Here is a 19,318-nt window from a genome sequence, read left to right on the forward strand (position 1 = left end):
ACAAACATTTAAAAAATATTACAACAATTTTAAGATTATTACACCTAATCTAAGCCCCCTAATAAAATAACAAAGCCCCCCAAAATAAAAAAATTCCCTACCCTATTCTACATTAAAAAAGTTCAAAGCTCTTTTACCTTACCAGCCCTTAAAAGGGCCTTTTGTGGGGCATGCCCCAAAGAAAACTGCTCTTTTGCCTGTAAAAGAAAAATACAACCCCCCCCCCCCCCAACATTAAAACCCACCACCCACATACCCCTAATCTAACCCAAACCCCCCTTAAAATAACCTAAAACTAAGATCATCCTACCTTGAGTCGTCTTCACTCAGCCGAGCCACCGATGGAACTGAAGAGGAGATCCGGAGCAGCAGAAGTGATCCTTCAAGGGGCGCTGAAGAAGTCTTCCATCCGATGAAGTGATCCTCCAGGCGGCGCTCAAGAAGTCTTCCATCCGGGCGATGTCATCTTCCAAGCGGCGCTGAAGAAGTCTTCTATCCGGGCGATGTCATCTTCCAAGCGGGGTCTTCAATCTTCTTTCTTCAGGATCAATCTTCATCCCGCCGACGCGGAACATCCTTCTTCCCCGACGGACTACCGACGAATGAAGGCTCCTTTAAGGGACGTCATCCAAGATGGCGTCCCTTCAATTCCGATTGGCTGATAGGATTCTATCAGCCAATCGGAATTAAGGTAGGAAAAATCTGATTGGCTGATTGAATCAGCCAATCAGATTGAGATCACATTCTATTGGCTGTTCCGATCAGCCAATAGAATGCGATCTCAATCTGATTGGCTGATTCAATCAGCCAATCAGATTTTTCCTACCTTAATTTCGATTGGCTGATAGAATCCTATCAGCCAATCGGAATTGAAGGGACGCTATCTTGGATGACGTCCCTTAAAGGAGCCTTCATTCGTCGGTAGTCCATCGGGGAAGAAGGATGTTCCGCGTCGGCGGGATGAAGATGGATCCTGAAGAAAGAAGATTGAAGACCCCGCTTGGAAGATGACATCGCCTGGATAGAAGACTTCTTCAGCGCCGCTTGGAAGATGACATCGCCCGGATGGAAGACTTCTTCAGCGCCGCCTGGAGGATCACTTCATCGGATGGAAGACTTCTTCAGCGCCCCTTGAAGGATCACTTCTGCCTCTCCGGATCTCCTCTTCAGTTCCATCGGTGGCTCGGCTGAGTGAAGATGACTCAAGGTAGGATGATCTTCAGGGGATTAGTGTTAGGTTATTTTAAGGGGGGTTTGGGTTAGATTAGGGGTATGTGGGTTGTGGGTTTTAATGTTGGGGGGGGTTGTATTTTTCTTTTACAGGCAAAAGAGCAGTTTTCTTTGGGGCATGCCCCACAAAAGGCCCTTTTAAGGGCTGGTAAGGTAAAAGAGCTTTGAATTTTTTTAATGTAAAATAGGGTAGGGAATTTTTTTATTTTGGGGGGCTTTGTTATTTTATTAGGGGGCTTAGATTAGGTGTAATTAGCTTAACCCCTTAATGACCACAATGTACCCTGTATGTCACTGGTCGTTAAGGGTTTTTTCAGGACATAATAGCACAAGTCTAGCAAGAACACGCTATTAATGCCCTCCCTCCAGCAGGCTTTGTGGAATAGAGCAGTCTCAACGCTGGTGGCAAGACCGCGCTATAAAACAATCACATCCCAAAAAAAGGCCAGCGACATACAGGGTACGTCGCTGGTCCTTAAGGGGTTAAAATTGTTGTAATATTTTTTAAATGTTTGTAACCTATTTTTTTATTTTTTGTAACTTAGCTTTTTTTATTTTTTGTACGTTAGTTAGTTTATGTAATTGTATTTAATTGTAGTTATTTGTATTTAATTTATTTAATTTATTTAATGATAGTGTAGTGTTAGGTTTAATTGTAACTTAGGTTAGGATTTATTTTACAGGTAATTTTGTATTTCTTTTAGCTAGGTAGTTATTAAATAGTTAATAACTATTTAATAACTATTCTAACTAGCTAAAATAAATACAAAGTTACCTGTAAAATAAATATAAATCCTAAAATAGCTACAATGTAATTATTAATTACATTGTAGCTATATTAGGGTTTATTTTACAGGTAAGTATTTAGTTTTAAATAGGAATAATTTATTTAAGTATAGTGTAGTGTTAGGTGTAATTGTAACTTAGGTTAGTTTTTATTTTACAGGTAAATTTCTCTTTATTTTAGCTAGGTAAGCTATTAAATAGTTAATAACTATTTAATAGCTATTGTACCTAGTTAAAATAAATTGAAATTTACCTGTAAAATAAAAATAAATCCTAAGATAGCTACAATATAATTATTATTTATATTGTAGCTATATTAGGGTTTATTTTAAAGGTAAGTATTCAGTTTTAAATAGGATTCATTTAGTTAATAATAGAAATATTATTTAGATTTATTTAATTAATATTTAAGTTAGGGGGTGTTAGGGTTAGGGTTAGACTTAGGTTTAGGGGTTAATAATTTTATTACAGTGGCGGCGGTGTAGGGGGGGGCAGGATAGGGGTTAATAAATGTATTATAGGTGGCGATGGTGTAGGGGGGGCAGATTAAGGGTTAATAACTTTATTATAGAGGGTGGCGGTATAGGGGGGGCAGGATAAGGGTTACTAGGTATAATGTAGGTTGCGGCAGTGTCCGGGAGTGGCGGTTTAGGGGTTAATATGTATAGAGTAGCTTGCGGTGGGCTCCGGGAGCGGCGGTTTAGGGGGAAAACACTTTATTTAGTTGTGGTGGTGTAGGGGGGACAGATAATGGGGTGTTTAGACTCGGGGTACATGTTAGGGTGTTAGGTGTAGACGTTTCCCATAGAAATCAATGGGATGTCTGGCAGCAGTGAACTTGTACTTTCGCTATGGTCAGACTCCCATTGATTCCTATGGGATCCGCCGCCTCCAGGGCGGCGGATTGAAAACCAGGTACGCTGGGCCGGAAAAGTGCCGAGCGTACCTGCTAGTCATTTGATAACTAGCAAAAGTAGTCAGATTGTGCCGCACTTGTGTGCGGAACATCTGGAGTGACGTAAGAATCGTTCTGTGTCGGACTGAGTCCAGCGGATCGAAGCTTACGTCACAAAATTCTACTTTTGCCGGTCTCTAGCCTTTGATAACTAAGGCAAATCAGCCTCGCCACAAATACGCTGCGGAATTCCAGCGTATTTGAGGTTGACGGCTTGATAAATACCCCCCTATTTCTCTATTTCTTTATGTATACAATCCACAATTCTTTTTATTTAAAGGGACAGTCAACACCAGAATTGTTGTTGTTTAAAAAGATAGATAATCCCTTTATTATGCATTCTCAAGTTTTGCATAACCAACACAGTTATAATAATACACGTTTTACCTCTGTAATTACCTTGTATCTAAGCCTCTGCAGACTGCCCCTTTATTTCAGTTAATTTGACAGACTTGCATTTTAGCCAATCAGTGCTCACTCCTCTGTAAATACATGTGCATTAGCTCAATGTTATCTATATGAAACACATGAACTAACGCCCTCTAGTGGGGAAAAACTGTCAAAATGCATTTAGATTAAAAGCGGCCTTCAAGATCTAAGAAATTAGCATATGAACCTCCTAGGTTTATCTTTCAACTAAGAATACCAAGAGAACAAAGCAAATTTGGTGATAAAAGTAAATTGGAAAGTTGTTTAAAATGACATGCCCTATCTGAATCATAAAAGTTTATTTTGGACTTGACAGTCCATTTAACTCACTTTAAAATATAATATTACACAGTATGCCAGACACCTTAGTAATGGCAAATGAATTTAACTGGCACACCAAATATAATTTTAGATATAATTAATAACATAAATGCTTAGCAGCTTTATTAGTTCTGGGGGCTAAACGTACGCCTGGGGTTTGTTGTTTGTCTTGTTCAGAGAAGTGGCACTGGCCTTGTGGACAAGCACGGAAGTTTTTCTAGCTATTGCTTTGTCTCAGTGAGTGCGTCTCTCTATTTTCATGATTTTATGTAAATTGCTCTTAGGTCTCCCTAAGAGTAAAAGGGGGAAACCAGACGTCGACTCCTTGCAAACATGCCCTATAGAGATATGCAACTGCACCTCACTGACGATGCCCAAGAGAAACCGAAATGTACGTCTGGGGTTTGTTGTTTGTCTTGTTCAGAAAATAATTGCCTGGTATTTCAGTGTTGGACTGTCATTGGGCAGGATTAGACTGATATGCTACAGGATATTTTTTCTCTGTAAAAAGGCACAGTTTGCAAAAAGAGACTGCACCCTGAGTGGCACTGGCTATTGTTCTGTCTCAGTGAGTGCGTCTCTCTATTTTCTTGGCTAAATGTAACCACCAATCAGCAAGCACCAGGGTGCTGAACCAAAAATGGGCCAGCTCCTAAGATTTACATTCCTACTTTTTCAAATAAATATACCAAGAGAACAAAGAAAAGTTTATAATAGAAGTTAATTGCATGCTCTATCCAAATCATGAAAGGAAAAATTTGGGTTTATTATCCTTTTAAACAATCAATGTATGAATTTGCATCTTAATGAAAATAATTACACTTATCTATCCACCTAGGGACTGACATAAGTCAAAAAGAAGCACTGACTTGAGAATGAAGTAGATTTAGGGAAAGCTAGAAATCAGGAAAACAGGCAAAGGTTTGGACCTTTCCTTTCTAATGGTTGACAGACAAGCGTCTAAAACCTTCAGTATTTAAACACACCACATAGTGATGGTTAAATCATTCATTCCTATCCATTAGAATTTGCCATGTGAAAACCTTCTATTTTGACTTCAGTAGTTTTACTTCCCTTTTTAAAGATTTGAATTAGCTAAGCCACTTGAACTACAAACTCCATAAAAACCTATAGAAAACAGAGCATTTCAGTATTTTCTGAGGGTTTCCGCAAAATATTTGTAATAAGCAAAAAAGTAAAACATGTACACTAATTGATTCACTATTGGTTGGTATTAGACCTGTGCATTCAAATTCTAGCAAATAAAAAAAATAACTAATTTATTCTCAAGGCACCAACAAACTGTTTTAGATGCCATGTACACAAACAATTACTTCCTTTATTATTTTGTGCTATGGCTAGTGTTTATTAATGCAGCTGCAGCATCTTTGCCACAGCTAAGACACTCCAGGCAAGCCAGTGACTTAGTTCAGTAGATGCAAAGTATTTTAAAAAACACTACCTGTGCTAGGAAATTATGCCCTTCTAATAGCACCCACACTATTATATCTCTGCTGCTACCACTGTAACTGGGAAGCTAAAACACAAAACATCATTTGGCAAAAATCTGTATAAAAACATAATACTGTTACAACTGTCTCTATGGTATTGTGGTTCAGGTATTAGACAAAGAAAAACTAAATAAAGGAACATTTAATATGAGCAAAAATAGTCACAGTGTATTATTATTAACAATAAAAAAACAACAAACAAAATTACACATTACAAGCACAGTAAAATCAAATCAACTAACAATAAACAAACAGAACCAGCACGGGTTCTGTCCCAACAGACATATGAAGGAAATTTTCTCATGTGAAATTACTAAGTACAATAAATAAATACATTTTCTGGCTAAGGTCAGGTTTCTGGCCATTTACCTATCAGAGGTGGAGGGAAATGAATGCAACCACCACCATTTATGGCCAAAAGCCAGTTTCCAAAACATGGCTGAAATTATAGGAACTATCATAATTGTATTTGTTTACGTACATTCAGTAATAACACTCTTATGATCAATAATGTTGTGGAACCATGTGAATTGGTACCAGACATAAGATGTCTGAAAGATTTGATCACTCTGTAATTTAAAATTATTAAAACTTATAATGAGATATCCTAGTTCGACTGAAATTTTGCTAGGGATGTGTAGCTGGTGATAATTGTTGTCTATCAGCTAGTTTGACAGTTTTACAGCACTAAAACTGATTCTGATAGAATAGCAAAATAAATATGAATTTAAGTCATGGTGGAGATAAAAGTGTGAGATTAAAATCTTGTATTTCATCAAAATAAAGTTCACAAACATTATTGTATAGTCAATTATGATGACATCATGCAAGCATCTGCTTTATTTTCCCAACAGAAGTATTTCATATACATTGTTGATAATGCATTAGTGAACGCTGGGTAAGATATCCAAATAAAATATACAGCATCTCATGTTTTTGCTTTCAGCACTGTGTTTGACCCCTTGCAGACCATGACATTTAGCTCTCTCCACTTTTAAACTCATTTTCTTCAGGGATTTGGACTGTAGGTATGACTAAACTTTTCTAATGGCCTTATATGGAGTAAGTATTAAGAATGGCATTGATTAATAGATGCTTGTGAGGTTGCCAAGTGGTCTTGTTGCTATGGGGAGATCATCTATAGCTGTGTGAGGTGTCCAATATATATTATCTCGCACATTAAATGGGTAACCTGTAGCAACGTGAAAAAAAAAACAATAATTACAACCACTACACTTAAGAAACACTTGCAAAATAGTTTATGTAATTGTTTGTAAAATATTTGTCAGTTTTGTTATAGTAAAGTAGAAAGAAAAGTGTCTCCAGGAGGCTGTCTGTGGGCAATCATGGGAATTCTAGAGGTGTGGTTGGGATTTTTTTACCTTAACCCAGCCTGCTTAATTCATAAAAAATCTATTGCCCATGTGAAGTATGTTGTCTCACAGTTGTGTCTCACTGTTTAGTTTTTTATTTCTCTGTTTTCAAGTTGTTGTTGTTTATTTGTTTTCCATATGTTAGAATGGGCTGATGATGCGTATACTTCACTGGATACCTTGTTTTATGTGCTAAGAAGTAAACTGTTACAAGACGGATGCAGCCCCATTGATTATAATGGCATTTAACTAGAAAATCTTGTCTGTGACAAGAGGTGGGTAACACTCTTTATATATTCTGTAATTTAGAAATTGAGACATTGCAGCTATTTCTTTTGTGAAATAATACTACATAGTTCAGCCCAATGCACAAATTCATGTTAATCTATGCTCTGGATGACTTCCTTCTTTACAGTGCAACAATTGCTAGTTATCTTACTATGGTATTTATGTCTGCATTGACCATAGGAACCATTGAAGAACACTTAAAACTTTGCTTTTAAAGCATTTTACTATAATATATGAATATTCAGGAAGTAAAACCATATTACTAGACTGAAAAGTGCTTCACTGTGGGGCACAAATGGGACCCGATGTAAAAAGCCAGTTGCATACAAGGCTCTGGACTTTGGAACCAGTCCGCACAGCTTCTCAGTAAACGGGCGACAGACACTGTATGTCCACTGCCCAGATGTGTGAATACACACACACTTGTGGCAGCATCTTTATTTTGTAATAAAATTACTGCACTAGGCAGTATTTTGGGGCTAAAGTTGGTGGGAGTAGGGTGTTAGAAAAAAACGGCACTGAAAAGTGCCTTTACATGGCGGTCTATATACATATATATTTATGTGTTAATATGTGTATATAACATAATAACACATATATATGTATATAATCATATACATATAAATTTAACACTGCTGCACTAGTTACCCCCTGCGCTGCGCAAGTTCTGATGCCATGTATGACGACATCAGAAGAGGCTCCCATAAGAGCCTATTGAAGAGCGCTCTCGTGTCCTTAGTATTTTGAATCAAGGATTTTTATTGAGGTAATTCAAAAGATAACATACAGTTTGCATCGTCACATTTAAGGAATGCAGAACAGAAAATGTCCCATATGACCATGTCAAGTATCACATACATTAGTGCCAAACATAGATACCTATACAAGAAAACTGCAAACAACATATAAAAATGTTATGTAGTATAGTAAAACACATTACTTCTATTAGCTATGTCAAACTGAAAATGCAACAATAATAATTTGACACCTCTTTTTCATATGTATAATAACTCAAGCTAAGTACCTCTGAGACATGAAATGCTGTCTATTAGAATGATATTTTAAGATTGCACCTACATGCTTTAACATGCTCTTATCACTGAGAGGTAATACATTTTTATACCCTAGTATATGTAGGTACATAGTAATGGATTAATACCATTAAAAAATTTCACCAAATTGGGTGAATAGTAAAGGAATATAGGGGGCTGGGGGTTAATATGATACATAGCCCTTAGATTCTGGAAGAGAAAATATAGAAAACATTAAGCTGATAATATAATATGCTCTGATAAAAGGGTATCATAAATCGAACTCTCAAGCTCTTAAATCATAACATTGCCAATTTTAGGTTATATGAATCAAAGTAGGACTATAACTGACAAATTAATCTACATGAAGCCAACTGAGGTCGCTACTCCACCTGACAAGGGCTTCTATATATAAAGGCCTTATGTTGAGGAGAGCAGCACATGGGAGGCAGACTCAATTGAAATAAATTAAAGGACCAGTCAACACTGTAGATTTGCATAATCAACAAATGCATGATAAGAAGACAATGCAATAGCACTTAGTCTGAACTTCAAATAAGTAGTAGATTTTTGTTAAATAAATTGCAAAGTTATGTCTATTTCCACTCCCCCTGTATCATGTGGCAGCCATCAGCCAATCACAAATGCATATACGTATATGCAGTGAATTCTTGCACATGCTCAGTAGGAGTTGGCGACTAAAAAAGTGTAAATATAAAAAGACTGTGCACATTTTGTTAATGGAAGTAAATTGGAAAGTTGTTTAAAATTGTATGCTCTATCTGAATCATGAAGTTTAATTTTGACTTGAGTGTCCCTTTAAGACCTTAACCCAACTTCACGAGTATATACCTCAAGGGGCAAAAAAGCTGGTCTGAGGCAATGCCTATGGGGTGTTATATATGAAGATTATTAGACCTTTCCAACTCTCGCCGGCTGAGAGGGGGAAGTAAGAGCCCCATATGAGCTAGAGTGACATATAAAACGTAATATTTTACAGACATATTTGTTGTAAGAAATTAGAATTATTATATGCAACCTTTAGTATGCTGAAGATAAATAAGCTGAGCTAGAAACGGGTCCAACACCTCCAAACAGCCCCAGAAACCAAGAATTCAGTGGATACAGAGAATTATCTAATCACTTTAAATAAAGCAATATTAGGCTAGTCTATAGACATACAGTAAGATATCTCTACTCTAACATTCCCAGCTCATTGTGTACATGTATTATAAAATAACAATAGTGCAATAAGGAGTGTTAGCGGGAAAGCTTAAGCAAGTATAAAGGTATCACATAACAAAACTTGCATAATGAGCTGCTGATTGGAATATATAGATCCCCCTTCCAAGAGTGCAAAGGCATACTAACAGCAACCCCACAACGAGGCATCTACTGAACAATTAGCCCCTACAGTCCTCATAAAGCACTTAGTTCACATGAGAGGAGATAATCCTAGCCTAAATGAGCATGAGTGCAAACGTAGATATAGCCCAAAAGACACGAAACATATAGGTAATATAGCCATTTTGATTAGGGAGAGCAAATATCAGCAGGTGATGTTAGTTTACATGTAGCAAGATTTCACTCCAAAATAATCATTCAATAGGCATCCATGCACTAGGATTCTCAAATTACAATAATTAACAAGAATAAGTAGCATACAACTGGGAGCATAACAAAACATGTAATTAATCTTGATTCTGATAATTCAGAATGATGAAGAGGGTCTATTTGTCTATATAGCCATGCGCAGGCTGACCCTGTGACTCAGCAATGTTCTCCAGCCTACCCTACACCAGAGCGGTAGCTGTACTGTATGTTACAACAGGGATCTGGCTCCGTGCAGTCATGGTTTAGAATGTCCAGGGCACTTGACAGTAGGAAACCTTCTAATACATAAAGAGATACCACTTCCGCTCTTTCTTTCACAAGAGCTGACCGCGCAGATCTGCCAACTGGAGGGCCGCAGCCAAGCCACTCTGGAGCCCAGCCGTGGGAGCCGGCCGCATCTCCCCCGCCAGGGACCACTGGTAATCTCAAGCTCAGTGAGAGCAGACATGTGGTTGCACACTTTTTCCTTATTGTGATAGCTTTCAGGAACACCGGGTTGATCAAACGCCTCTATCTGAGGAGTAAAGGTCCGGTCTGCGCCAGGATGAACCCCAAAAGATATAGATGCATCTCATCTATGGCACGCTGATTGACCGGTCTCCTCTTCGACGCAGTCACCCTTAACTGTAGCCATAAGGTCTTCATAACTTCTGTCTATCTTAGATTCGAGAGCAGTCAGCAAAGTAATAAGCGTGGCATGGTACTCTTCCATTTTGAAACGGCACTAAAGACCCTAATTCCTTATTGTTAAGGTCCCAAAAAGTTTGTCCAGTGTCCCAGGGCTCAGTTAATAAAGAATTTACGTAGAAAATTATTTTGCTTGCTTGTTAAAGTGATTTATTTGATCAAAGATTGGGAGCTCTGGAGATTCATGACTTGCTGCATCGGCTGCTGGCTCCGCCCCGTCCTTAGTATTTTAACATAAGGATTACTTGCAAGGATGGTTGAATTTTTTTCCCTTTAAATTTTGACACTGACAGTGCTTAATTGTGGACTTATAAGTGTGTTACTTCTATCCAACAATATTATCCTAATCTGAATTATTAGAAGTTCCATGCCAGACTTTCTAAGATATGTTTAATAGCCTTACCCTGCTCAATTGGATAATAATACCTTCATGTAGTCTATAGAAACTAATTGGAATATCTATACTATATGAGGACCTACATTACCAATCATATTTAACGTGGTCTAATCGTGACTAAGTGAATGTATGTGGTGTATACCTTATTTTAATTTTCATTATTTATTTTTAATATATAAACTAATAAAAGTTATTTTTTATGTGTGTCACGGGTCCTTTTGCTCACTTGCATTAAGATTGTCTAGATTCTCACCCTAAGTGTGCCACATGATACCTCTGTCTCTTCACTTGAGTTTTTTCTGATACTTTAAACCCGGTATCCAGGCACTGCCCTTCAGGAATACATAGGCTTATCCTGCATGGATTTCTGAGAGTCCTAGTGTGTTTTTCCCCCCATACTCCCCCATTTAGGGGAACCTATTTCCTAAGGAAGGAAAGAAAGAAAGAAAGAAAGAAAGAAAGAAAGAAAGAAAGAAAGAAAGAAAGAAAGAAAGAAAGAAAGAAAGAAAGAAAGAAAGAAAGAAAGAAAGAAAGAAAGAAGTGGCAGAGGCAGAATTAAAGGTACATAAAACACTTTGCAGTTTCAAGACTTTTATGTTGTCTTGGAATAAATGTGAAAAGGATTTGAACATTAAGGGGCATATTTATCAAGCTCCGAATGGAGCTTGATGCTCCATGTTTCTGGTGAGCCTGCAGGCTCGCCAGAAACAGCAGTTATGACACAGCGTTCACAAAGACCGCTGCTCCATAACCTGTCCGCCTGCTCTGAGCAGGCGGACAGACATCACCGGAAATCAACCTGATCGAGTACGATCGGGTTGATTGACACCCCCTGCTGGCGGCCCATTGGCCGAGAGTCTGCAGGGGTTGGTGTTGCACCAGCAGCTCTTGTGAGCTGCTGGTGCAATGCTGAATACGGTAAGCGTATTGCTCGCCATATTCAGCGAGGTCTGTCGGACCTGATCAGCACTGTCGGATCAGGTCCAACAGACCTTGATAAATAGAGGCCTAAGTCATCAACTGTTTGTCTGTTTGGAGAAGCCCATATAGACTTCTTGTTTAAGTAGCAAAGGTAAGTCTATATAACTAGAAAAACTTGCATTGTTTTGCAGTGTCTTATCTTATCATCTCTGATGAGGCAAACTAGGGACATATATGTAGCAGAGTAACATTTGTGAAGTCTGCAGTATGCACTTTCAATTCTCACAGGAACTGGAAAGCCCACAATATTAGCGTTAAAATAATTGTATATTGTCCAGAGGGAACTTGATATCAGTGCCCTATAAAATACAGGTGGTCTCACGCAAATATTCCGTTTTATAAGTGTGCGAGAGCAGACATATTTGGAATGTGTATTCCATTACAATGAGAAACGTAACAGAGACAACAAGGGATACATTATGTACTTCTGCAGAAACATGATAGACAGTAAAGAAGGAAAAATAAAAAGACATTGCTATAGGTACATACAGTACCATCAGCTATAGATCTGGAAAATACCCTTAAAGTCCATTAAAATCATATATAACAACAACATGCAAAACTATAAAAAAAAAGACTATAAAATTCCATAGATTTAGTATATATTGTATATAGTATATATATATATAGTATATATTGCGCCTCAAATATTTATGACAGGGTTGAGTCCCAGGTAATGCCCCCTTTTCTGGGGCAGACATATGTAAGAAAACAGAGGTACACATGGCCTAAGGACCCCTAAGAGCATGGCTGTAGTTTTTGTTTGGTAAACAGACTACTTGGATGATTTTATTTTCTCTTTGCCGCCATTTATAAATATAAACTTTTTATTGAGTGTTTGGAGGTTGTTAAATTCTCTTGAAATACTTTTTTTTTTTACTGGTTGAAATTTGCTGAAAACATAAATAATTGTTCCTGCCCCTGTCAGTGCAGCAAATGTCAAAATCAGCTACACTGACATAATTAGAACAGCTTGTATCGCTTAACAAATAAATTCCTGTTGCATAGAAGGATATCGGCATCACAAAAATGTTTTAAAAAACAAATTAAAAAGGAAGAAATAACACGCTTTTTATAACAGGCCGCTCTAACTTATGCACAAAACAAAACTTGAGAAAAATTTAAGAAAAATAAAACAAAACAGAGACAACCTTGTTAGCTTTGAAATAGAGACAAAGGGGTCCATTTATCAAGCTCTGGATGGAGCTTGAGGGCCCGTGTTTCTGGCGAGCCTGCAGGCTCGCCAGAAACAGCAGTTGTGATGCAGTGGTCCAAAGACCACTGCTCCATAACCTGTCTGCCTGCTCTGAGCAGGCGGACTGACATCGCTGCAATTTAACTCGATCTAGTACGATCGGGTTGATTGACAGCCCCCTGCTGGCGGCCAAGTGGCCACGAATCTGCAGGGGACATCGTTGCGCCAGCAGCTCACAAGAGCTGCTGGTGCAATGCTGAATATGGAGAGGTATTGCTCTCCGCATTCAGCGAGGTCTGGTGGACCTGATCCGCACTGTCGGATCAGGTCCGCCAGACCTTTGATAAATATCCCCCAAACGCTGTGAGACAAAATACTTCATATGGGCAGTTGGGTCTTTTTAACTTCTACATGTTGAGCTACAGTTTGGGGGAAAACCCCAACTGTGCCTTAGGATCTCCCCTGAACCTCATGGTCTGTCCCTTTATCATGCCTGCAAGATCTTTAAAACAAATTCAGTTCCTTCTAGTGCCACTACTAAAATAACTAAGCAAACATAAATATTTAAAAGTTACACACATACACAGAACCACTTTTGAATATGTGTTGTAGTTGTAATTATTGTGTTTCTGCTATGCTAGCAGTTCTTGTTTGATATGTGAAATATTATGTATTGAGCCATTCAGCGAGTCAATAATTTCGAACATGATCTCAGATTAACATGCCACCATCTAGCCCTATGATTTGATTACATTGTCCAAAGTTGGAAACAATAATTGAGACATTATTTAAGCCAATCAAAGGTGTAACCACATGCAGTGATATAAAAAAAGCTTCTGACCCTTGTGCCCCAAACTACTAGGAACCTTAAGCATGAGCTGTTCCCCATCATAATAAATCCTCAAAACTGCAATGCTTCCCCTAGCACCAAAGGAATACCCCATCTGTAAACACCCTACATGATCGCTCCTTTGGTAAACCCCATATACATTCCCCCATATGTAAATTGTTCAGTCTCTTCCAGCTACCCAGCAACACACCAAGTTTCTCTCTATCCTCCTCTTCCTCTTAGAAGAAATAAGTAATAATAAATATAATATTTCAAATTTAAGAAGAAATACAGACATAACCTTGTTGCAATAAAAACGTCTATAGTTTATTGTAAACAAAATGCAGACATTACATCCAATTATGTGTCATACTAACAGGTTAGATCTAATAATAATAAATATATCTTGATTGATTAATCACTGTAACTAATCAGTTTTGACGTTATATGGCTGATTGTTAAAACTGAGCCTGCCAAAGCTTCTTATTAATTAATATAAATGGGGCCGATTTATCAAGTGTCTGGCGGAAACGATCTGGTGAACTGCTTGTGCAACGCCTCCCCTGCCGTTAGCTGGGGGTGTCAATCAACCCGATTGTATTCGATTGGGCAGATTGTTTTCCGCCACCTCAGAGGAGGTGTACGAGTTAAGGAGCAGAGGTCTTAAGATCGCTGCTTCTTAAATCCTGTTTCTGGCGAGCCTGAAGGCTCACGCAGAAACAGGGGTATACGGCCCCATTCGGGCTGTGATAAATTGGCCCCAAGGTGTTTTCTCTGCCTAAAATCTTCTGTACACCAGATAAAAGCAATCTCCATTTAAAAGGGTTAAAAAATAAGTTTTCCACACATTAACAGTCAAAGAATACTGTCTTTATTATAATCTAGCAATAGTTATCGTTATCAACAGGGCATTACTTCCATGCTTGAGGGGCACAACTTTAATGTAGCTTAAATCTGATGGCTGATCTAATGATTCTGATAGTCATTATGATCGATCTCTGTTTAATCAGTAACAAATTGCTTCTTTTAGATGAAGCAAAGAAACATATTTCAAGGTCCCTCTGGAGCGCACTGAATTAACCATCTTTCATTAAACATTTGCTGCATGAACAGTTTTCAAAGATACTAGAATTTTGATTATGGACTTCCAAGTGTTTCAATATTTTATAACAATACTTTTAGTGATAGGATAGCCTGAGATTGCTTTAAATGACCGCATTGCTCTGACAAGGAAATATGAGTTAGGAGCTACATGTACAAGCAGCATTATTCTCGTGTTTCATAAAAAGAACATAATTGGCCAATGATTGCCTTGATGAAAAATATAAAATAGATTTCCAACTTCCCTTGTCTTGTTCTATTTCTAGCACATAAAGCAATAAAGGCTGTACCACTCCATGTCTACTTGATGGTGTTCCAGTGGAAATTTGCTATGACCTTTATGAACATGAAGCTAAAGCTATAGCTATATAGTTTATAATGAGGACATAGCAATAACATGTTACACTCATCAGTCACCATATGATATTGGTGCTACTTTCAGTGTTTCAGTGCCAAACAGTAAAGCACACGACAGCTGCAGAGTAAGACAAAATAATACAACATCACACTCTGGCATAAACAAGATAAAACGTAGAGACTCACATTTTCTTTACAGCTCAGGACCTCAAGCATAATTTACATTGATATATTTTCTGTTCAATTACAGACACAAATTGCTATTTTCTGTAAATCCAAGGAATTCCTTCTACATTTTCTATACATTCAGTGAACAAATAAACATATTCACAATTTGTATATAACTAAGGGGAGCAGTGTTTCATCCTTTTTATAGAAAAGCCTGAAGAAACATATGGCTAGATTCATGGATGTTAGTCAGGTTGCTGAAGTTGCTTGTTGTGAAAGAGGCATGAAACATAAACTATTTTTCATTTTGACAGAACATTCAATTTTAAGCAATGTTTCAATTCACTTCTATTGTCAAATTTGCTTCATTCTCTTGGTATCCTTTGTTGAAGAAGTAGCAATGCAAATCTGTGAGCTAGCTGAACACATCAGGTTACAGGAGGTAATAAAACATCCTGTACTAGTGAGCTGAGAAAAGCACTGCATTGTGAATAAATAAACCAGTTCCATACTTTGCTGTTGCCCTCCATTCCCTGCTGTGCATGTTATATACTGGAGAAGAAGCAAGTTGACTGTTGTTCAGCTAACTGGATGCTGTGAAGTTCAGTCTGTGCTTCTAGCAATAACGTTTTAGTGCCAAGCAAAATTGTGACTGTGGCTATTAAGCAGAATGTATCCTTTATCCTACACTGAATCACACTATGTGGCCTCCCTTTTTCTGCTTGTAATTCTTTAAGATTGTTACTCCTGAGTCCACCTATTCATGTTTTTTTTTAAGGATACCAAGAGAACGAATACAATTAGATAATAGTTTAAAATTGCATTTTCTGTCCGGATCATGAAGAAAATATTTATTGTTTTTAAGTCCCTTTAAGGTTAGATCATGTTCAAAATGAATTGTGGCTGTCCTCGCCTATCTTTTCATACACTTTGAGCATGTCTGCCAATAATATCAAAAGCTGAAATAAATTCCCCAATGGCCAGTGGGCAATTCTTCCATTAACATCTATAGTTAAATGGCCCAATACAGAATGTCTCACACATCAAAAGTAAACCTCTAGCAACCTCAAAAACAATAATTTGCCATGGAAGTTCTGTGGCATTTTAGAGCCATGGTTGGGGGTTTTCACCTAAATATGATTCAAGAATAAGGATCCATAAAAACTCTATTGTTTGGGTAAAGCATCAATGCTGACAAAATTGTCTCATTATTTTTTTTCTTGTATTTCTCTTTAACTCTTTTCATGTTGGTTTGTTATTTTGCAATTATTATTAGAGTTGACTTTTTTATGGAGGGAGCTTTTTGTTTTAACGTCTTTGCTTAGTAATGTTTTTTATCTTCACAGGGGAAGTCACTCTATTAGATGAAATGTCAATTTTAAAAGATAGATGCAGCTCCATTGAATATAACAAAGTTGATCTCACATATGGTGGATGGATGAGGGACAGCTACAAACCCTTATGAACCATACAACTTGTGATTTGCGACGTTGCAACAATTCTTTTTCAGCAAGCTGTGTTTCAGGAATGAGCTGCAATGTTCTATAGTTATAGTGGAAACAGAGACACAAGCTGATGTTTTCTAAACTGCCTTGAAAAGCAGAGATAAAGTTAACACTACAACCTACGAATTTTCATTTGAGTAAACATTTAAAACAAATAATTTAATAATATTTTTTGATAGAAAAAAGGTACATATACAATGCATTGCAGCAAAGAAATTTAAATGGATTTGAACCAAAAACCCTGAAACAGAAATAAAGTAACCTAACTCTTAGGGGGATATTTACCAATGTGCGAGCGGACATGATACGAAGTAGCTTATCATGTCCGCTGCACATTGATAAATGCCGTCAGCATACGCTGTCAGCATTTCTCATTGCACCAGCAGTTCTTGTGAACTAATAGTGCAAAGCCGCCCCCTGCAGATTTAGGGGGTGTCAATCAACCCGATCGTATTCGATCGGGTTGATTTCTCTCCACCGCCTCAGAGCAGGCGGACAAGTTATGGAGCAGCGGTCTTTATCAAGCTCCAAGCTCCATACGGAGCTTGATAAATATGCCACATAAGCTATCTATTAAAAAGACAGTTAACACTTTTAACTGCTTTTATAATTCATTTTGTTCTACTTTCCTATCATTTAAAGTCTGAAAATTAAGAGTTTTTCAATCCTGACAACTGGAAGAGCACTTGGCAGGCTCACAAGCCTTACCATGCCAAATGAATGCCCTTAATGGGCTTCTGTACTGCTGATCAGATAAGGACCTGAAAAATAATGAAGATTGTTAATGTTTGTAATAGAAAAGCTTCCATGAAGCATTGTCAGGTGCATGTGCATCTGACGTTCGCATATTTCAGCTTCACTTTTATGTCTCTTTAGACAAGATATTTATGTCATATGAGACGCATTCAGTGGGTTGCTATATCTGTTATGGTTTCACTAACACACTTACCTAAATACAGAAAAGATGCTGATGGCTGTCACTAGTGCAATCAACGATGCTGTGTATCCGCAGGTGTACAGAATCTTCACAGTATAGAAATATCCTCTCTGAAAATGATACAAGTCAGTTACAAACACTGTTTTGGATAATTTATTTACAACATATGCCAGAGCAAGAATATTGTTGCTGACTTTGTGCAAAGCGCTTTTCATTTGCCAATACATTTTTTTCTTATTTTGTGCACAAATGCAATTAACCATAAATTACACTGACTCACCCACACCAACATCAAACCTGTCCTCCACATTTAACCCTAAATGCATTCCAGTACCTATTGCAATTGACCCTAATAGTAATCATCCCCTAATGCAATGTCCTCAGTAGTCTCCTCATCTTCAACAATTCACACTGCATGAAACACCCATCAATATTCTGCCTCCACTCCCCTCCACATTGTGGTTAAGGTTAATTAAATATAAAACAATGCCACTAAATCATATACAAAATTTGTTGCTGCTACATTCGTTTTCATAGCACCTTCATTATACCATAGGGTTTAATCCTTAGGGCCCTATGTATTAAAATGCGTGCGGACAAGGTTCTCAACTTGAAAACTTGTCCGCTCAGCTTTGTGGTATACGGGTAGCGGACCCTGCACGTCCACTGCCTGTATGTACCATTGCACACTCAAGTGAACTTGCAATACCATCCTCTTCCCTCGTGGTAAAGGCCTTTTAATCACCCAAGTGAGGGAGTATGGGATGATTTCTCTCCACCAACTCAGATGTAGGGGAGAGTATAAGAAGCAACAGTCTAATGAAAATATGGTTTGATATATGTTCTAATGTTAAAATGCTTAGAAATGGTTAGTAACAAACTCAAGTTAAAAAAAATATATATGCTTACCTGATAATTTAATTTCCATCATGGGGAAATAAGAACCTGGCCACCAGGAGGAGGCAAAGACACCCCAGCCAAAGGCTTAAATATCTCCCCCACTTCCCTTATGCCCCAGTCATTCTGCAGGGTGAACAAGGAACAGTAGGAGAAATATCAGGGTATAAATGGTGCCAGAAGAACAAACTAAATTTAGGTCCGACCATCGAAGCAACGGGCGGGAGCCGTGGACTCTCCTCCCCACGATGGAAATTAAATTATCAGGTAAGCATCATTTATATTTTCCATCTAAAGGGGAGGAGAGTCCATGGCTTCATTCATTACTTGTGGGAACAAATACCCAAGCTCTAGCGGACACTGAATGAAAACAGGAGGGCAAAAGGCGGACCCTAATTTGAGGGCACCACAGCCTGTAAAACCTTTCTCCCAAAAACTGCTTCTGCAGAAGCAAAAATGTAAAATTTGTAAAATTTTGTAAAGGTATGTAAGGAGGACCAGGTAGCATATCTGCTCCACTCTGTTCTCATACACCTTATCAAGCTTAGGAATCAAGGGTTCCTCCAGTAGTTTTGTTTCCGGAACCTCGAGAGTAGCAAGCACCTGCCTTAGGAAAAAGCGCAAATTTTGCATCCTAAACCTAAAGTCAGGCTCTTCTGCAAACAGAGCTTTAGATGACATGGATTCCGACCCAGAAGGAACTTCCTCCAAAGAGGCGGAGTTGTC

General features: G+C 38.0%; 1 protein-coding gene across 1 annotated transcript in view; it reads right to left on the reverse strand.

Annotated features, from left to right (window-relative positions):
• The window catches only part of LOC128663743 (vasoactive intestinal polypeptide receptor-like), a 299,650-nt gene that overhangs the window by 245,516 nt on the left and 34,816 nt on the right, over positions 1-19,318 (reverse strand). The window contains exon 5 of the mRNA XM_053718222.1: positions 17,708-17,805. Coding sequence (XP_053574197.1) covers positions 17,708-17,805 — 98 coding nt within the window. The remainder of the gene's footprint in view (positions 1-17,707; positions 17,806-19,318) is intronic.

Source organism: Bombina bombina, chromosome 1, assembly GCF_027579735.1.
Source record: "Bombina bombina isolate aBomBom1 chromosome 1, aBomBom1.pri, whole genome shotgun sequence".
NCBI classification, from domain to species: Eukaryota; Metazoa; Chordata; class Amphibia; order Anura; family Bombinatoridae; genus Bombina; species Bombina bombina.